The sequence below is a fragment of the Zalophus californianus genome, chromosome 16, assembly GCF_009762305.2.
Source record: "Zalophus californianus isolate mZalCal1 chromosome 16, mZalCal1.pri.v2, whole genome shotgun sequence".
NCBI classification, from domain to species: domain Eukaryota; kingdom Metazoa; phylum Chordata; class Mammalia; order Carnivora; family Otariidae; genus Zalophus; species Zalophus californianus.
Window position 1 is genome coordinate 13441352 of NC_045610.1, and position 20900 is coordinate 13462251.

At 53.3% G+C, this 20900-nt stretch overlaps 1 protein-coding gene across 11 annotated transcripts in view; it reads left to right on the forward strand.

Moving 5' to 3' along the window:
* ATP2A3 (ATPase sarcoplasmic/endoplasmic reticulum Ca2+ transporting 3) overlaps positions 1–20900 on the forward strand; it is a 47006-nt gene that overhangs the window by 24328 nt on the left and 1778 nt on the right. For 5 of the 11 annotated variants that reach the window (XM_027625542.2, XM_027625548.2, XM_027625545.2 and 2 more), the window contains 10 exons: positions 1116–1247; positions 1632–1757; positions 2937–3155; positions 3272–3607; positions 5349–5569; positions 6482–6684; positions 7262–7347; positions 11222–11355; positions 11824–11941; positions 12424–12541. In XM_027625542.2, the coding sequence (XP_027481343.2) occupies positions 1116–1247; positions 1632–1757; positions 2937–3155; positions 3272–3607; positions 5349–5569; positions 6482–6684; positions 7262–7347; positions 11222–11355; positions 11824–11941; positions 12424–12541 (1693 nt within the window). Of the gene's footprint in view, positions 1–1115; positions 1248–1631; positions 1758–2936; positions 3156–3271; positions 3608–5348; positions 5570–6481; positions 6685–7261; positions 7348–11221; positions 11356–11823; positions 11942–12423; positions 12542–12879; positions 12953–15538; positions 16880–20900 lie in introns of those variants that run through there. The other 6 variants (XM_027625549.2, XM_027625543.2, XM_027625544.2 and 3 more) reach the window with 6 other exon arrangements.

The following is a 20900-nucleotide window of genomic DNA, read 5'->3' on the forward strand; positions in this document are numbered from 1 at the left end:
TGGGCTGTGGAAGACGGTAATGTAAGGGACTGTAGTGCCACGGTGTCGAGGAAGAGATTTGGGCAGTAGGACTAGGGAGGGTGTTTACAGTAGAAGGCAAGGCCCAGCCCAGAAAAGGCCCACAGGTCATAACAAGCTGATGGGATGCAGGCACTGAATGCCCTTACCTGCTGCTGGAGCAGTGGAATGGAACATGCATGAAGATACTCCTGCCTGAGGGAGGGATTTGACCAGATCAAGTCAGGTCCCATAATGAGCCGAAGGCAGTAGACAGCCACCAAGGGGTTTTGAGCAGAGGAGTGATATATATGGTCAGATTTGCATTTACCAAAGATCACCTAGGCTTTTGTGTGGAGGTTGGCACAGACAGGGCAAGAGTGGATTCAGGGAGCCCCTGTGCGGTCCCCCAGGTCAGAGAGTTGCTGGCTGGGGCTCCAGGGAAAGGGAAGAAAGCATGGGTTGGAGATTTAGGGTGGGACTTGGTGACTGGTTAGGTGAAAGAGAGGGAGGGTACCTCCTGGTTGCTGTCCTGGCTAGGACTGTCACTGGAGTGGCAAATATAGGGATAAGGGGAGGTGGCCTGAGGGTCACTAAGGAACCAAGTCCAACAGGCAGCAATTAGATATGTGGGCTCGGAGCTCAGCGGAAATGTCACTGCCAGGCTGGGCCCTGGAAGTCAAGCACATGAAAGGTGGGGGAAATGGGGTGTATGAGGCCTCAGGGAGAGAAGGTGGGAGGGAAGGAGCAGGGTCTGGACAGCAGAGTTTAGAAAGAGGAATCTGGGGAATCTGGAGAAGGAGGCTGAGAAGGGGCCTGCAGAGAGTGAGGTGGGTAGCAGGGAGGATACATGTTCACTGATGACCGGGGCGGGAGGGGGTGGGGGGGGCGGAGGGGGGTGTCAGAAGGGAAGGGAAGCCTCAGTGCCAGACACTATCCAGACCTCATGTCAGCTGGACTGGGAAGGGCGCCACTGGTCTGCTGCAAAGGAGGTTAAAGGTAACTCTGGTAAAGGGAGCTCCAGGGGCCAGGAGGTAAGGTAAGGATGTGGGAGGTAAGGATGGGGGTCCACTGGAGGCTGCCCTGCTCTTCACCCCCTGTACTCTGGGCCCCACCAGGCTAAGGGCGTGTATGAGAAGGTAGGAGAGGCCACGGAGACGGCTCTGACTTGCTTGGTGGAGAAGATGAATGTGTTTGACACCAACCTACAGGCCCTATCCCGGGTGGAGCGAGCCAGTGCCTGCAATGCGGTAAGCACAGTGAGGGCTCTGGCCACAGACCTCGTAGCTGGGGCGTCTGGGCATCTAGAGAAGAAAGAGAGGACGACAAGGTCTTGGGAGGCCTCTGGGAGGAGGAGGGACCTCGGACCCTGGTACGACTTGGCTACAGAGAAAAGAAAGGAAAAGACTGAGTGTGGGCGAGGACCCAGAGTTGGGAAGTGCACAGCATGGTCAGAAGTGGCAGCCTTTTGGGAGGGAGGGAGGGAGTTGGGGGCTTCACATGTCAGGATCAGAGGAGGGTAGACATCATCCCACAGGGAGCAAGAGGCTCTTTGTGGGATCAAGCTGCTGGAAAGAAAGCAGTGAGAGTTTCTGGCTCTGCCCCTCATATCCTGACCCCTCTGAGCCCCATAGGTCATCAAGCAGCTGATGCGTAAGGAGTTTACCCTGGAGTTCTCCCGAGACCGGAAGTCCATGTCAGTGTACTGCACACCTACTAGCCCTGGCCTGGCAGCCCAGGGCAGCAAGATGTTTGTGAAGGTGGGGCCTGCCTAATTGGCCTGGGGCTTCTGCACATGTGGAGTCCCTGGGAGATCTGATCTTCAGTCCTCTGAAGAGCTAGTGACTGCCACTGTGGGAGACTGAGGGAGGTGTGAGGCCCACTGTCAAAGCAGTGAATCTAGAATGAGGGTGGTCAGCCCTCCATGGGGAACTGGGAGCAGGATCCAGCCTTGGTGGAGATAAAGCCAGGGCCAGGCACCAAGGCTTGCCGCTCACCATGGCCCCAACTCTGGGCTGAGAAGCACTGGCTTGTCACATGACCTTGGGGTCACCTATGCTCCTCCATGAGCCTCAGTCTCCCCATCTGAATGGCAAGGTCAAGCTGGAAGGTCTCAAAAGCCTTTTTCACCTCTGATGGGGGTATTGCGGTGGTTGGTGCCCATCTCTGGTGCTTCATGTTCTGGAAACTGAGTCCCAGGGAAGGAAGTCTCCCATCCAGACTTCTGTCCATCACACTGCCTGTCACTGCTTTTCAGCCTGAAGTAGGAATGACAGCCCTAACTTCACACTAAAATGGAGGTTTTAACCCCTTTTGAAATGAAAAGGCTTCTGTATTGGGATCTCGGGCCACCTTGAAAACTTAGCATTTGGAGTGCCTTTTGGGGAGAGGGAGAAGGCGTTGATGGAGGGTTCAGAAGCTATTCCCAAGGTGAGAATAGAGGCAAGACCCAAGGTGAGACCCCAAGGCTACTGAGAAACATGTCACCCCCAAGAACACCTTCCCAGAGCCACACCCTCAGCATGGCTCTATTTCTGGTCCCCAGGCAGGGCTCAGCCTGCCTTCTGTTGCTGAGCCCCCTGCAGAATTGGGATCCCAGCTGCACCAGATTGGCAGGGAGGCAGGACCTGTAGGAGGGCTGCCCGTTCTATCCCCCCCTCCCCAAATGCTGCAGCAGACCTTCCCAGCTTTGGGTTGGTAGGGGGGAGGGTGCCACCCAATGGGCAGCCACAACCGCCCATTCCTTTTGGGTTTTCTCACAGTGAGGCCCCCTTGGTTCTCACTCTGAACTTTCAAAGAATGGAATCTGGGCCATATCTTGCTTTGTGTCCCCTTGGATGGCATTTTCTATTTCTGGGCCTCAACTTCCTCAGTTGGGCAAGAGGGGAAGGAAGGGGTCCTGACTGACAGAGTTGCCTCTCCCCTCACCCATGATATAGGGGGCTCCTGAGAGTGTGATCGAGCGCTGCAGCTCAGTCCGAGTGGGAAGCCACACAGTACCCCTGACTGCCACGTGCAGAGAGCAGATCCTGGCCAAGATTCGGGATTGGGGCTCAGGCTCAGACATGTTGCGCTGCCTGGCGCTGGCCACTCGGGATGCACCCCCAAGGAAGGAGGACATGCAGCTGGACGACTGCAGCAAGTTTGTGCAGTACGAGGTAGGTGCCAGGGCAGAGCCCCAAGGCTGGGAGCTGTGCGTCTCCCTGCAAAGGCTGGGCAGGTAGGAGGTTGAGCATGGGCCCAGGCTCCACTTGCATCTGCCCCCTCCCTACAGATGGACCTGACTTTTGTGGGCTGCGTGGGCATGCTGGACCCTCCAAGGCCTGAGGTGGCTGCTTGCATCGCACGCTGCCACCAGGCCGGCATCCGTGTGGTCATGATCACAGGGGACAACAAAGGAACAGCTGTGGCCATCTGCCGCCGGCTTGGCATCTTCAGGGACACAGAGGACGTGGTGGGGAAGGCCTACACAGGTCGCGAATTTGACGACCTCAGCCCTGAGGAGCAGCGCCATGCCTGCCGCACAGCATGCTGTTTCGCCCGTGTGGAACCTGCACACAAGTCCCGAATCGTAGAGAACCTACAGTCCTTTAATGAGATCACCGCCATGGTGAGGCCACAAGATGGGAGCCGAGTTGAGGTGGGGAGGGGTGAGGGGAACACTGGCCATAGAGCTTAGAAAGAACAACCCATACCACCTCTGCCTCTGCTTCATTCTTATTTTTTCCAACAGTTTGTTACAAAAAATCTCAAACAGAAAGAAATTAAAATAGTTTTATAGTAAACACCTGTAATATCTATGATCTAGATTCTACACGTAATATTCTGTTTGCTTTGCAAATACCTATCCATCTATCCATCCTTAATCCATCTTTTCTTAAATAAATTTCAAAGGAAGTTGCAGGCATTGGTACACTTCACCCTCACATAATCTAGAATGCATACTCTAGAGAGCAGCATTTCTTTGTGGTTCTCTTTTTTTCCTTTTTGAGGCAAAACTTACATGCAATGAAATGCACAAGTCTTAAGCATATCATTCATTTGATGTGTTTTGATAAGTGCAGACACACCTTTGCATGTCATCCGAACCCTTATCAAGATAAGGAACATTACTATGGACCCATGAAGTTCCCTCACGTACCTTCCCCATCAGGCCCCTCTCTCACAACAGGCCATTTTCCCACCATCGATTGCCTGTCCTAGATTTTCATATGAATGGGATCATACAGTACGTAGTCTTGTGTCTGGCTTCTTTCTTTTGAAATTTATCCATGTTGTTTGGATATCAGTAGATGATTGTTTTTTTTAATCACTGAGTAGCATTCTGCCATGTGACTATAACCACAGTTTATTTACCCATTCACCTTTGGATAGACCTTTTGTTTGGGCCCAGTTTTCTTTCCTTTTCTTTTCTTTTTTTTTTTTTTTTGTCTCATTCTTTGATTACAGACCTATTCTCAACACTGATCTGATTCTTGACCCCAGTCTCACCCCTGACCTGGCCTCTGTTGACCTCCACCTCCAGTCCTTTACCTTGACTTTAATGCTAACCTGTGATCCAGTCTTGACCTTGATAACTGAGCTGGTCACCAGTCTTGACTACAGTTGTAATCTGGTTCTTAACTTTATTTTTGACCTTCATGTTGACTTGGTTCCTGACCTTGAACTTGACCATCTTAATCTGATTTTTACTTTGAGCTCAACCTTGTTAGGGGCTGCAGTCTTGACCTGCACCCTGACCTGATCCTTGACATTGACCTTGACCCCTAAAAACCAATACTTTTTGTAGACCTCAACTTTATATGGCCTCTAATCTTGACCTTGACTGCATCTCCAACCTTGACTGTGACATCATTCCTGATGTGGACCATAACCTTGATTTGGCCTCTGACTTTGACTTGACCTTTACCTGAGTCCAGTGTTGACCCAGACCTTCACCTTGGCTCCAACCTTTAGCTATAACACCTACCTGGTTCTTTTCCTGGGCCACAACCTTGACCTCATCCCTGACTTAACCTTAATTTTGCCCCTAATCTCAATTTCGTCTTCTACACCACATCCAACCTGAATTTCATCTCCACCATCATCAGTGACCCACCGTCTTCCCCAAGTCCACCTCATCAAGAAGATGAGGACCTTCAAATTGATCTTCTCTTCAAAATTGTCCTGGTCTGCAACCACCTCATCCCCAGCCCAATCTCTAAGTTCATTTTCAACCTCACCATTTGCTCTGTTCAGCTGTCTGCTTCCTTGGGGATGTCCCCTGAGCTTAGGGATAGACTTAGTTGAGGGGAGTCAAGGAAGGAGAAGTGAAGTTTCTTAGGCATGATTCTACCTAACTTTGCCCCTAGACCGGAGACGGGGTGAATGATGCCCCGGCTCTGAAGAAAGCAGAGATTGGCATTGCCATGGGCTCTGGCACAGCTGTGGCCAAGTCAGCAGCCGAGATGGTGCTGTCAGATGACAACTTTGCCTCGATCGTGGCCGCGGTGGAGGAGGGACGTGCCATCTACAACAACATGAAGCAGTTCATCCGCTACCTCATCTCCTCCAATGTGGGCGAGGTGGTCTGGTGAGGCCCTGGATTTCCTCTTCCCAGCCCTCTTGACCAGCTCTAGGTCACTAAGGGAAATGCCTCTTCCTGGGATGGGGCTATAAGGGTGGAGGGACACATGTCCTGCCCTGGCGGGGGCCTTCTAGGGTCTTACCTCAAGAAGGGCAAGGGCAGGAGCACCTCATCATTCCTCCAGAGGCCTCGGTGAACCCCAGCCCCCAAAGAGGGGCCTAAAAAGTACCCTATCATCCCTCAGCCATAACTCCCACATTTAGAGTCGGCAAGATGGGAGAACTAGCCCCACTTTGGGGCAGTAATTGTGCTCACATGTGTATGTGAATGTGTGCACACAGTTGTGTGTGAGCATGGTGTGTGTACTCAAATGAAAGGTATGTGTACACATGTGCATGTGTGCTCTTGTGCATCTTTGGGCATAAGTACAAGCACAGAGGATTTGTGCCAGTGTATAATTTGTACACACTCAGGCTCACATGTGAGAGATGCCTGTGGGGAATGGTGAGCACAGGTTTGCCTGGACACATGTGAATTCCGCAGTCTCTGCATGTGAGGACAAGCATTGTAGGTGCTTATGTTTGTGTAATTGTGTGGCCTGTGCTAAATTGTGTGGCCTGTCTGTTAAAAAAAAAAAAATGTGTATGTACTCAGGCGTGCATTGTCCATGTGCGCACATGCCCTAGAGGAGTTGTGGCCTAAGCAGGAGAGGCCTAAAGGGCAGATTTGTCCAGGCTCCAGAGCTGAGATTGAGCGCAGGACTGACCCAGTGTGGGGCAGAGCCATGCGCACACATAAGAACTGGCAAAGTGAGATGGGGCTCCTGTGCAGACAGTAGGTGAGCTTCCCAGCCTTGGGTGTGAGTAGGAGCTGAACCCCCCAGTTGCTGGGGACTAGAGCCTGTGACTCTGGTTCCAGCATCTTCCTCACGGCAATTCTGGGCCTCCCGGAAGCCCTGATCCCTGTGCAGCTGCTTTGGGTGAACCTGGTGACAGATGGGCTACCTGCCACAGCCCTGGGCTTTAACCCACCAGACCTGGACATCATGGAGAAGCTGCCAAGGAACCCTCATGAGGCCCTCATCAGCGGCTGGCTCTTTTTTCGATATCTGGCTATTGGAGGTGAGTGGGGCCCTCATTGGGGTTTCAGGGGCTTCTTGAGAGCTTCTCTCACTTAGGCTTGCAAACTACAGACAGAATGCCTGGGCCTGGCTCATGCCAAAAGAAACTGTGGGCTCATCTCATGGAAAAGACTAGAGCATGCCTCAGGTATGGCTGGATCCAGGCCTCAGGATCACCGGCATATTTTGGCTCTGCCTCAGCTCCATTCTCAGGCATCCCCTGGAGGGGGGGATGGCTGCTGCAGCTGTAGCCTCATGTTTACTCTATCCCAACCCCAAATTCAACAGAACAGAGAGCGACCCCTCAGTAATATGACAAAAGTCTCAGACCTGTTCTCGGCCCAGATTGGGTCACCTGCTTATCTCCTACCAATCACCGTGGCCAGGGGAGTGGCGGGTGCTGATTGCCGGTCAGGGCCCACCACTGTTACTAAGGACAGGTGCTTGCAAACCACATGGCTCAGAGAGGGAGAGGGTTGTTCTTTGACAGAAATTCAGGAGATTGTTAGGAAGGGGAAGTCGATGCCAGAAAACCACAGCTATCCACTATAGCCAGTTTCCTCCTCTCCTCCTTGCAGTGTACGTGGGCCTGGCCACGGTGGCTGCCGCCACCTGGTGGTTCCTTTATGATGCCGAGGGACCTCACGTCACCTTCTACCAACTGGTAAGCAAGGACAGCCAGGGAGCCTGTTGGGGTTATTTCTGAGGTAGAACTCACAGCCCAAGTAGTTGTTGGAGTTCCAGGGGAAAGGGGCCTGGAACCCCGTGGTTGGCCTACAGCTGTCCCTCCCTACCCCCATACACATACACAGACATCCACCATCGAAGGAGGCATGCTCAGAAGCCACTGGAAACCTAGAGATAGCAGCCCAGCTCCTGAGCCAGAGAAGTGGTTACTCCTTCGCCCAATCATTTGGTTAGGGGGCTAACAAGGGGCATAACTGCACAGAAATATCTTACCTTTATCATGGAACCCCCCCAAAAATTGAGGGCTCAGAGATATGAACACCTAAAAGGTAGAACTTCAGGCAGGGGGTCCGAGTAAGGAAATTGAGAGTGGAGGGAAGGAATCTGCCAGGCTCCCCCTCCAGCTCCATAACAACATGCTTCTCTAGAAAGGGATCCACTGACCTCTTGAAGTCACCTGCCTAGCAGGTGCCCACCACAGGGCTAGCTTAGCTCAGCGTAGCTCTAGAAGCAAGCAAGGAGACCCCTCAGCTGCTATCTGTCAGTCTGTCCCTCTGTCTGGGCATTTCCTTTTTTTTTATTATTATTTTTAAAGATTTATTTATTTATTTGAGAGAGAATAAGCGGGTAGAGAGGCAGAGGGAAAGGGAGAGAGAATCCAAGCAGACTCCATGCTGAGCACAGAGCCCGATGTGGGGCTTGATCTCACAATGCTGAGATCACAACCTGAGCCAAAACTGAGTTGGACGCTTTACTGACTGCGCCACCCAGGCGCCCCTGTCTGGGTATCTCTTTTGCTTCAAAGAACCTTCGCAGCGAATCTAGCAAAGGCAGTTGTGGATTTTTCATTTAAAGCTGAGAGCTGCAGGGATTTAGGGTCTTCTTCCTCTGAGTGTACCTGCCTTCGTTACCTTCTTGTGGATAGAAGAGCTCAAAGGAGGGACCTGACCCTTTGCCCTATCACTGGCAGTCCTCCCTGGGAGGCTCTGTGATTTCAGGCCTTATCACAGTATTCACATCTAGGTACAGTCAGCTCAGGGATGCTTTCCTGGTACCCACCAGCCCTCTAGCATGTGGGCTCTCCTTTCTGACAGCAGTGCAGAGCACAGGCCCAGGCTCTCATCCCAAAGCCTGGTGCCCCCCAGCCCTTGGCAGAAAGTTCAGGCCAGCCTCAAGCACCTCTGCTCAGTTAGCTCCTATGGGAGCAGCAAGGTGCAGGGCAAGGGCGTGCTGACCATCCTGCCTCTGCCTCCTTCAGCACTGTCTCTATTACCCTCCTTTATCTACAGATCTCAAATCTCCCAGGATACCCCACCCCCACCGCGGTCTTTCTTCTGAGCCCCGTCCCATATATCCAGCCGGATATCTCCTCTAGGATGTCCCACAGGCCCGCTGCACTCACCAAAATCGAATCTATCACCTTTCCCCAAATAATCCCTTTCCTTCATCCCCATCTCAGTTCTACAGCCAACCTGGTCACCCATGCCAGACCTGTGGGGGTCATGGTAGATACATACCCCATGCCCACTACTAGTTAGTCCCCAGTCCCATTGGTGCCACCTTCCCAACTGTCTTCAGATCATTCCATTTCTCATTATTTATCCATCTGGTCAAAAAATGACTATTAAGCATCAACTGTATGCCAGTCACCAAGCACACAAAGGCTCTGCAAAGACCTGGGAAGAACGTGGAAGTGGGCAGTCACATTTTAGGTGAGAAGCTTCAGCAGAAAAAATACAAGTGGCTGTGGGACTTGGAGGTGGTCTAGGGTTAGACGTAAGGTAGAGCTTTCAGCTTCGGTTGTTGGAATTTCAGCAGAGCCGCCTAGAACTGCCCTTGGTTTCTGAAGGAAGCTGTCAAAAGGCAGCAGAGTGGTTAAGAGCACAGAGCATGGAACCTGGACCCAGGCTACCTGGGTCCACACCCTAGTTCTGGCCACACACTGGCTGTGTAATTTTGGACAGGCTACTTAGCCTCTCTATTAGTGTCCTCATCTATAAAATGGGTAATAATTGTCCCTGCCTCGGCCTCATAAGGCGGTCAGGAGGATTAACTTGGAGTCAATTCTTGTAAAGTGCTTAGACCAACATCTGGCACATAGTAAGAGTTGTGTAAGTATTAATTAAATTAATGAAACATAGAGGAGGCCTTGCAGGATAAGGTAAATAGGAAATAGCCAGGGAGGCAAAGGGAAGGAGTAGGCAGAGCAGTGGTGTCACCCAGAGAAAACAAGCCCCCACCCCCACAAGGCTCACAATGAACCTATGAGACAGAAGTTCCAGCCCTGAGTACCTTCTAATAAACAATTCAAGAGGCCACACTATGACTCATGACCTGGGGCATAATGCACACGTGTGGCAGATGCACACTGGTAAAACCCAGGAGGTCTGAATTGGGCAGGGCATTTATCTATTGAAACATCGTGATGTGCCCCTGTTTGTATATTTTTCTCTCTGCACAGGCATAAAGCTCTAGGCTTGCACACGCTTGAGTGGGAGGGGTGTACACTGCATTTGTATGCACATGGATGCATAGGTCATTAAGATCTGGAAAAGTGGGGCCTGACCATAGTGGTACAACAGGAAGAGGCATTTGGTCCTCTTGTTCTCTGGGTGGAATCAAATTTTAGGACACTGCCAAATAAAAACATGCACTTGTCCCAAATACTGGTGCTTGATTTTTGGAGAAAATCCCACTGTTGATTTAAATGAGATAAGAATCTCCACCTCTTTGTTGAAATAAGAAATCTAGCCAAGCCATAGTCTTTTAGAATTTTTCATCCTGCCTGAAAGAGAAGAGGAAAGTGCTAGCGGCCCCTTCTGGCTGACAGTCACCTTACCCGGTGGTATTTATGCAGTGTGGGAAAACAGGGATCTATTTACGGGACAGGAGCTCAGAGAGCCTGTCATTTTATAGATTTCTCTTTGAGGGTTATTTTTACATCACGTGGATCCAGCTTTTAAACAACTTTAGCTTAAAAGATCTCTGTGTTCAGATGATAATCCAGAGAACAAATTTATGTTATTGGAGAAGGAAGCTGTCTAACTGTGATGAATATTCACAGTCATCCCAGTGTTGTGGAAAAGAACAGGATAGAAGTTCTCACGCATGTCCTCAGCTCAGCATCTTATCTCAGCAGACTCTGTAAGCAAAGTCTGTGAACAGGAAGCAAACTCTCCCCTGGGACTGCAGGGCCAACAGCCACATCCCCTATAGAGCCCTGAGATCTTTTCCTTAATTATGAGGAAGCCGTGTAGTAAGCCCGCACCTAGCAATTCATTAATCCGTGTCGTAAGCAAAACACAAGTCTGGTAGAACTCAGTTTCAGTGGCAGAAATGGAGGGAGATATGAATGGAATCTTATTTAATAGCAGTGATTAGGGTACATGCAGCCTTTGCCCACCAAAGGTGAATTCTATTCAAACAATTTGGCTGATTGGTTATCAGCATTTACTTATTCTGTGGTCTCAGTAAATCATCGCCCCCACTCTGGCAGCTCCGATATTCAGGGCACGCCATGCACCCTCAGGGTAAAGACCGCATCCTCCCTCTGATCCCAGGGCCCTCTTCTGTCCTCCCCATCCCAATGCTAGCTGCTCTTACTCTGTCCCTCCATAGCTCTGCCCCAGGATGGCCTGCCTTTTCCTCCAGCACAGTGTCGCCCCTCTGACCCCATCCTGGGTGGGTGCCCCTCCTTGGGCCCACCGCATGGCAGCACTTTGCCCAGTGGTTGTATTATGTCCTCAGATGTGGGCTGAGGATGGAGTGAGGCTTCCCTCTTCCCACACCCCGGACCCTCTCCTGACCGCTGTTCTCTCCCACCCCACCCCACCCAACCTTGGTACCCTCAGAGGAACTTCCTGAAGTGCTCCGAGGACAACCCACTCTTTGCTGACATCGACTGCGAGGTCTTCGAGTCACGCTTTCCCACAACCATGGCCTTGTCTGTGCTGGTGACCATTGAAATGTGTAATGCCCTCAACAGGTGGGCTGGGCAGAGGGGCCTGGAGCTGGGGTTGAGAGATGGGGGAGTGAGGCCTAAGTGTGGCGGCTGAGAGTCAGTCAGGGCCCAGGTTTGGGGTCAGAGACATCCAGGATTGTGGTCGGAGGATCAGGGGGTTTGGAATTAGGGCCTAAGTGTCAGAGGGGTCCCAAAGGGGGTTTTGAGAGTAAGTGGGGCCAGAATTGAAATCTAGGGAACAAAGAGGGCCACGACTGGGGCCTGAATAAATAGAGGGGCCAAGAGTGGGTCTGAGGGACAGAGAAAGGGCGTCCAAGCCCTAGGACAGGCCCCTGGGGCTGAGCAAGTAACTGTGACACACCCCTCCTGGCTACACTGGCCTCCTGAAGCGCTCCAGCCTGTAGGCCCAGTTCGGGAAGTGCTGAGGCCCAGGCCACACGGTGGATGGCGCCCACAGCAGGGCCTGCAGTGAGTACTCTGTGCCCTTGGCAGTGTCTCAGAGAACCAGTCGCTGCTGCGGATGCCGCCCTGGCTGAACCCTTGGCTGCTGGCCGCTGTGGCCATGTCCATGGCCCTGCACTTCCTCATCCTACTGGTGCCGCCCCTGCCCGTGAGTTTCTGCCCTGCCCCAGTCCTCTTCTGTGACAGGGCCCATACCCTCCTGCAACGGTCTGGCCCTGGGGTGGTCACTGGGCCTCTCTGGGCCCTTCTGCTATGGAAACTGCCTGGCAGACGGGGAGTGGGGAGATCTGAAAGTGCTTGGCACGAACAGCTTGTGCTCTGGGAATCCTCAGACTCAGGGGACTGAAGAGGTGCAGATAAGACCTCTTGCTGTGGGGGATCTCCCAAGGCCAGGGCAAGGAGGAGACTATGTTCCTCCCCAGTACAGAATCCCTCCCATTTCTCAAACAGGACCAAGATGATTTGGTCATTGGGGGAGGGCAGAGGAGGGCAGGCTCTTCTGGCAGAGGAACCAGGGTAGACAAAGATCTGGAGGTAGGACCTTGCTCACGAAGAGTCCATGGTAGCCCGGGTGTATGAAGCAGGTAGATGGTGGGGGCACAGCTTTAACCACACCTCCCCCCTCCCCAGCTTATTTTCCAGGTGACCCCACTGAGTGGGCGCCAGTGGGTGGTGGTGCTCCAGATATCTCTGCCTGTCATCCTGCTTGATGAAGCCCTCAAGTACCTGTCCCGGAACCACATGGATGGTGAGTGGGGAGCTCCAGACCCTCCCCACCCTGCTTGCCTCTAGCCTGCTTCCCTGCCCACCTCCCTGCTTGCCTCTCTTCCCAGGCTGCAGCCTCCCTGTCTGAACAGAAAAAGAAGTATTCTCGGATCTCCAAGTGGAGGACGAGAAGGGGCTCTGTTCTGGTGGCTATGGCCTGTGGTACCTGCAGGGTCTTATGCTACAGCAGCCAAGAGCACTACTCAGAGCCATGTTCCCTCCCTCTCCTCACTTGCCACCAACCCTGCATGGCCAGGCCCACTGTACCCTCCTTTGGGCCTTGGCCTTGGACTTCTCTGAACCCAGCCTGCCTTTATGCAGGCATGCTCAGGACAGTCTCCCGGGCATGGAGTGGGCAGCTACTGACCACCTCCGGGACCCTAGACCACACTGGGTTGACCTCTTTGGTGTCACCTTGTAGGAGGGTGGAAGAGGGGGTTCTCTGTTTCTGAGCTCACAGCTCTGGGTCTGCCTTAATCCAGGAAAGGAGGGACAATGGCAGAGGCAGAGTTGGGGGCAGCATGTAGAGGAGTGGGCTGGGGCATAGCATCCATCTGCCGACCTCTGCTGGCGGAGGAGCCTCAGAGAGTGGGGGATTCTAAACCTCCCGTGGGCAAGGGAGGCCACCTCTTCTCCCTGTCAGAGCTGCTTAGAGAGGGAAGAAGTGGGGGCAAAAAACTCCCTGTTCCTGGGAGTGTGAGCCAAGTCAGTAGCCCCCTGGCCAGGCTGCTGTGGAGGGTCTGGATTAGGCCCAGCTATGGCCAAAGCCTGCATGGGAGCAGCTGGGTCCTTGAGGGCCATCTCTGGCAGGAATGTGCCCCAGCCTCAGGGGAGGGAGCCTGGAGTTGGGGGGCTATAAATAGATCACGTGCTTGTCATTCCATAGGGGCCAAGGCAATCAATCGGCTCCTATCTCCCACGCTGGCCAGTCCTCCTGGGCACTGCAAACATTTTGTCTTATTAAAGAGGCCAAAACAAGTTGGCCTCCTGAAGAAGCTGGCCCACCATGGGTCTGTCCATACTGGACACACACACAGGGGCTCACCTGAGGGCGGGGCTAAGGTGCTCGGCCAAAGCAAGGCCTTGTTGGAGCGCATGGGTGAGGTAGCAGGGAGCAAGACAAGGCCTTTTGCCCCCTGTATGGTTCTTTCTGACCCACCCACTATGCTTACTCCTAGGGAGCTGAAGAAGGTGAAATAGATCTAAAATTCCATCCTTGGGAGCCCAGGGCCTCCCCATTTCTGGCTGAAGCGCAGGGGTGGTCTACGAGAAAATCCCCTGGCCAACCTTGATCACACTAACTCACCTGTGAAGTCAGGTCTCGTTGGCAGCTTGGGCGGCTTCTCTGTCTTCCTTGAGGGCCTTCCCTAGCAGCCACAACAGCCAAGGGGCTCAGCAAATTTTCTTGAGAAAACTTACAAAATTTCTTAGCCAACGGGGAAACCTGTGTCTCGGGCACTATTCAGTCCTGGCTGCTGGATGGTGACCCTAACAGGATGGGACAGGTTGGAAGGGCTAGGGAGGGAGCAATCCCTGCTGGGCCAGGGTTGGAGGTGATTTCTAGAAGAGGCAAGGTCTGAGCAGAGGTTTGAAAGGGGAGGATGGAACTTGGTGCGGAAGGAGCTAGGCTAGCATGCTTTGGCGTTTCTAGTGGGGCTGGGGCTCAGAGTGCAGGGGAGAGAGGTAAGACTAGAGTGCAGAAAGGGCCTCAAATGCCAAGTTAAGGACCCTGGACATATCCTCATGGCAGTGGGAGCCAGAGAAGGGTGGAAGCATGGAAGGGACTGGGGTAACCATGGAGGACAGATGCAAGGGGCAAGGCAGGGAGGCTGATGAGCTGTGTTGAGCTGGTCTGAGGGGAGACACTGAGTCCAGCCCAGGGTGAGCTGGTTCTAGGCAACACCTCCACCTCCACCATGAACCTGAGATGTTGACTATGGTCCTCGTGAGGCTTGGCTTGAAAGGGTGGTGCCCTGCTGTAGGGAGTGGCTGTGGGGCCCACAGGGCATGTGTGGCCCCATGGGAGAGGTGGAGTGGTGTGCGCCTGCTGCAAGCCAAACAGCTCTGCCCTGTGGGGCTGTAGTCCCTCGGGCCTCCTAAAGCCGATGGGGCGGGGGTGAGAGAGGGGACCCTGCTACATTCCCAAGCCAGCCTGGTGGCCTTTTAGGGAAGTTTTGCTGAGGCCTGATGCTCGTAGCTTCCCTATGATTTATGAGGGAATGTGTCCTGGGAAGAATTGCAGATGCCCGGTCAGCCCCAGGGGGTAGGCAAGGGGGCGAGGGGGGGTCCTCTTGCCCCATCTTCTGGCTGTACCCAGGTGTGGCTGAGCAGCTGTCAGGCAAAGAGGCCATCGGGCCAGACTGAGGGGAGAGGAGGCCTGGAGAAACTGGGTGGAGACAGATCAGGGAGAGTCCGGGATACAAGGTGGGCTTGCCTTTATGCCGAAGGCAATGGAGAGCCACCCAAGGGGATGACAGCCTGGATTTGTAGTGTGATGCCAGGGTCAGGAGCATGACGGTGAGGTAAGGGGGGGCTAAGGGCAGGGCAGAGAGGACTTGAAGCCCGGGGGCAGCAGGGGAAAGAGATGAACTCAAGAGATGTAGGTGGTAAAATCAGCAGACCTGAGTATATGGGATGAAGGAAGAGTTGATGCCACCAGTTTCTGGATCTCATCATACTGGGCAGTTGTGTCCCAGACTGAAAATCAAGAGCAAAATATGCCCCAGGCTGGGCTGGCATTGTTGATAGAACATGGGGAGTGAAGGAGGCCCAGGGGGCATCCGAGAACTGTGTCTGGCAGCAGCTGGATATGTGGGGCTGCATCAGGAGACACAGTGGAACTGGGGATCTGCTGATGAATGCTGTGGGAGAATGCAGCTGTCCCAGGAGAAATGGAGGATGGAAGGAGCTAGAAGGAACCAGTGTGGATGTGCACTGTCACACATACACCTCTTGGCATACTCTTGGGTTTTTCTTCCAGAAGAGAAGGACCAGAAGTGAATGCCGGGAACAGGGTGGAGTCTCCAGTGTGTACCTCAGACTGATGATGCCCAGGCCTTCACCCCGACTCTCCACACCGCCGTCACGCTCATCGCTTGCTCACTGGGCCCTGCCAAGAGTCTCTGTCCCTGCTTCTGTACACATGGGGGCTCTCTAATTCATGTCTCGGGGACTCTCCTGGGAAGTTCAGCTATGAAGCTCTAGCCCAGGAGCTGCAGCCTGGGAGGGATCTGCCCAGAAGCCAGGGAGCTGGCAGCACATCCAGACATGCAGAGCCCTCTACCCCCCAAATCCATGAGCACATTCTGGAGCAGGCACCCCCCCCCCTTGCTTGGAGGCTGGGCATTTACTTGGTGACTGGTGCCTCTACACTCATGGAGGAACTCTTGCTTAGTGACTGGTCTGGGGCCTGGTCAGTAAGGGGGTGAAGTGGGGGAAACATCTGGGCCCAGCTGTGCACACCAAGGGCAGGTAACCCCCTCCACTTTGTTTCCATAAAACAGAAGAATCATGAGGGCTTGAGCCTCTTACTGTTTGTATGCACAGGGGGTTGAAGGGTCAGAGAGAGGGACATGGAAGTAGGGGAAGGGGGCTGGGCAAGGATCCCCTTCCCAGGAGACAGCTGGCTTGCCTGCCTTGCTCTGGGCACCTCAGACTCAGATTTCCCTGTCCTAAGCAAATGAGATATACCAAGTCTCTCTCGGTGCTGCCCAGTCTGCCAAGCTCAGGCCGGATTTGCCCTTCATGTCCCTGGGGCCTAAGACCCCAGACATCCTTGGGTACCTGATCACTGTGCCCTTTCAGCCCAACCCTGTGTGCACCATCCCACAGTCTACGCAGCTGGGTGATTCTGAGTCCCCTAGACTCTTGGCCTCACTCTTTGCCTCCAACCCCACATACCCATGAGCCGAAAGGATGTCAATAAGAATGGCTAGTTACCCAAGGGCACTTCCTCTCCCTCCCTCATTGCTGGAGGAATGTGTGTTGGATCATGTCTGATGATGGGAAAAGAGTGTTTGATGGACATAAATGTTCTTTTAACTCCGCTTTTGCCCCTTTGGCAAAAATTAGGGCTCCAGTACTGTGGCCTCTTACCTTACCTCTCCCCGGTCCCCTCCTCTCTCAAAGTCCCCAGAGAGGCCCCATAAAAGAAGCAGAGTTGGGCAGGGCTCCCCCGGGCACCAGCCCGCAGAGATTCTCCGCTTCTTTCCTGCCGGACGATTGGCAGACCTGGAGGTGGGGGAGGGTGGTGAGGCCCTATACCCATCTGTTGACATGCAGTTGGTAGAGAAATAAAGGTTGAGTGCCTGGGGCAACAGAGGACGATCTGTCTGATTTCCTAGAGAGCAGTTCCACCATCTGCCCATGTGGTGTCCACCTGGGCTCCCACCACCCACACCCACTCACATCAGGAACCTTGAGCCAAGGTCTGAGGTTCCCCCAGGGATTGCTGTCTTCCTCTGAGAGAGGACCAAGGAGAGACACTGATTTCCTGACCCTCTCCCAAATGGCAAATGCATGACTCTGCTCACAGGGACCGCACTTGATAGTTTGTGTACATGTTCAAAGCCCTTTGCATATGTTAAGATTCCAGTGTCATCACTGAGGAAACAGGCTGGGAAGGGTTCATGACTTGGCCTGAGGCCGGGCTAGGCCTGGAGCCTAAATACCATGGGCCTCCAGCCCTGACTATTCCATGGGTCCTGCATCTCTCCCTGAGGTTTCTCACTCTCTTTCCTTCCCCTCCTTGAACCCCAGGGTGCCATCAACTTCAAGCCCTTCTAAGCCCAGCTCCAGGGCTCCTCCCCAAGGCTTCTCTCAGCTCACATTGTCCAGGGACCTTTGAGAGGCTGCTTGATAATTAACTTCTGACTCACCCAGGTGGTTCTGCTCTCTGGGAGCAGGGGCTCTGTGGAGGGAATAGCTGTGTGTCCCCATCTCCCTCATTTTCTTCCTCTGGAGAGAAGATTCACTCAAGAAGTTTCTGTCTCTAATCCTCTGCCCAGTGCCCTGGGAAGGGAAATCAGGCCCTGCCCACAGAGCCAGGGACAGGACTGACTATGTAGTTTGTGAGGCTCAGTACAAAATGAAAATGTGGAGCCCTTGTTTAAGAATTAGGAGTTTCAGGGGTGCCTGGGTGGCTCAGTTGGTTAAGCGTCTGCCTTTGACTCGGGTCATGATCCCGGGGTCCTGGGATCGAGTCCCGCATCGGGCTCCCTGCTCAGCATGGAGTCTGCTTCTTCCTCTGCCTGCCGTTCTCTCCCTCTCTCTCTCTGACAAATAAATAAATAAAATTAAAAAAAAAAAAAGAATTAGTTTCAAAGCAGCGACAGCAGAGTATTAAAACGAAATGCAGGGCCTTTCTGGGCATGGGGTTCTGTGCAGCTGCATAGGTCACACATCCGTGAAGCCAGCCATGACTGGAAGAGACACAACCCACCCTTAGGAGCTCCCGGGTTTTATTTTGGGGAAGGGCAAGATTTGGTGCATAGTTCACAGTGGGCGCCAAGGACGGGCAGAAGGAGTCTTCCTTCCGCATGGTCCATCAGTTAGACCTCTCAGATCCCAAAACCATTCTGTATGCCTCAGCTCCCTGGGTGCCCAACCAGCTCCTTGAGATGGGCCAGGCAGGGGTTACGGCTCCATTTTACAGATGAACACCCCAAAGCTCTTGGAAAGCCTGACTGTCTAGCTGGCTTCATCATGGCAAACAGACAGAACATGGAGTTAAGACGGGCATGGAGGGCTTGATGCGTAGACAGGCCAGCTTCAGCACTCCCATCAGATGGGCATGGAGGGTTCCATCAGCTGCTGGAGCTCATGGCCAGGCCTGCGCAAGTCCAGCCCTGCCAGCCCACAGCATGGAGCCTGACAGGTCAAGATGGAGCAGCCAAGGGAAACAGAGGTTTCCTACCTCACAGCCACTCACCCCAGAGGGAATTCCAGGGCAAGCCCTGGCACACTTCTCCCTGGCTCAGGGATGGCCACTGCCAAAATGCCCAAGGCCTCACCCTGCCCCCTCCATCGGCCCAGGTTGGGCTCCCCAGGCCTCCCACGCTGTACACCGCAGAGGGGTAGGAGAGACTGGGAGAAATGGAAGGGCAAACTCAGGAAATGGAGGCCTAATGCCCACACAAAGAACTGAAGCCAACAGTCCATAGCAGCTTTACTCATCATAGCCCCAAACTGGAAACAACCCAAATAACCACCAACAGGGGACGGACAACAGGCTGTGGTTTGTCCATACAACAGAATGCTCTCTAGCCATAAAAAGGAGCAGACTACTCATGTATGCAACAACATGCATGAAGCTTAAACCCTTGTGCTGAGTAAAAGAAGCTCGTATTGTGCAATTCCACCTCCATGAAGTTCTAGAAAAAGCAAAACAGATCAGTGATTGCCTGGGGCTAGGGTTGGGGAGGGTTGCCAGCAAAAGAGCAGGTTGGGGACATTCTAGGGGGACAGATGATGGGGGGTGTTGCATGCATTTCTCAAAACTCATCAAACTGTGTGCCTAAAATGGGTATATTTTACCGTATGTCAGTTATACCTCAATACAGTTTGATTTAGAAGAAAAGAAAGGTAGGAGCCAGAGGAGGTGGGTGGGCAGGTGGCTACCAGGTGGGTGTGGAGGTTTCAGCAGCATCAGGAGGCAAGGAGACAAGCCTCCCAAGGGGTACTCAGAGTTTGAGGGGCAGGGACCTAGGTCAGCCCCAAGGAGTCCCACCTTCCAGGGGCAGCAAGAGGATGGGGACCAAGAGGAAATGTCCCAAAAGGATGGAGGAGAACCAGGGGGTTGTGATACCGTGGATGCTAGGGAGAAGGAGCTCATAGTCGGGGTGGGGTGGTTAGAAGAGGCCAGAGGAGCAGTGCAAGGTCTGGGCAAGAGGAGAAACCAACCCTGAGGACCCCTGCTGTGGCTTCCCTATGGACACTTGCCCCCACAACCTCCCTTTGACAATCTCTGTTAGGCTGTCCCAGATTCTAGCCGGCATCTAAGGGGCTGAGCGGCATTGAGTGAGCCCTGGGACACTGACAGACCCAGGGTGGGGGACTGGACTGAACTCTGCAAGCAGAGGTGTCATCCCTGCAACCTTGGGACACTGAATGGCTAAGGAGACCCATTGGAGTCTGTGCCAACCCCCTTGAGGGCCTGGGCTGGCCTCCAGGATGGACACAGGCCCCCTCCACACTCCATAGAACTGCTAAATTTAGCCAGGCAGAGGAGGCTGTCCTGGGGCTGAGGGCTTGGCAGCACTGCCTTGTCTCCCTACAAGGTCTGGCCCAATACTGGAGCTGGCCACTCGGCCTTTGGGCTTATAAGGCAGATCTGGCAGCTCTCAAGGGCTGGATTCTTGGGGTGGGCTCTGGCCCAATCTCTCAGACTTTGGGGAGCCTCCTTTCCAGCCACTAGACATGGGAGCTACTTGGGCAAGGCACACAATTTCTAGAGCTTCAGTTTCCCTATCTGTAAAATGGGGGTTCCAGTACCTGCCTCATGAGGCTGTTTAAAAAAGAAATCTGCTGAATGTGAAAGTACTGTGTCCCCTGTAAACTCTGACCCCTGCCCTGCCCGTCTCTGCCCCCCCCCCAAAATGCCTAGAACAATCACAGGTGTCTGTTCCTGGGGATGCTGTAGTTGGGGCAAGGTGGGAAAGCATAGGCCTAGATGGAAAGATGCATTTTAGAACCAGTGAAAGAGGCATTGGTCCTATCAGCTGTCTGTCTTACTTTGGCAAAATTATTAGCAAAAAAGATTTGTAATGGGGAAGATAAATGTAATTGCTTTTATTTCTTTTTATTTTGGGCATGCTTTGGATATGACAACCCCAAATGAGATAGTCCCCCATGACAGTCTGTTTTCTAAGTGTCAGGGTCAGAACTGAGGCTGTAACAGGAGCACAGGTGCGTGCTTGGAAGCAAGGGTGTCTGAGTAGCTAAGGAGACCCATCGGAGCCTTGTGCCGAACCCCTTGAGGACCTGGGCTGGCCTTCAGGATAGGCATAGGCCCCCTCTGCACGCCACTGGCTGCTAAATTTAGTCAGGCAAAGGACATCATCTGTCCATTAGTCCCTCTGTCTGTCAGCAAGCCTGGCTCCTTGGAGATGGGGAGAGGGAGTGAAGGAGGAGGTAGTGGAGGTCATGGTGATGATAGGAAAAGGGCAGGTGCAGATTAGAGACTGCCTGACTTCCTTCCCTCTCCTTCCTCCTCTCTCCCCACTTCACCTGGTGCCTGCTACCCTCCTGAATGTCCAGGGATCATGGGTGGAGTGGGGCACAAAGATGGCTCCTGTATAGTGTCAGCATCCACCCCCACTCTTGACTGCAAGCAATTCATGTCC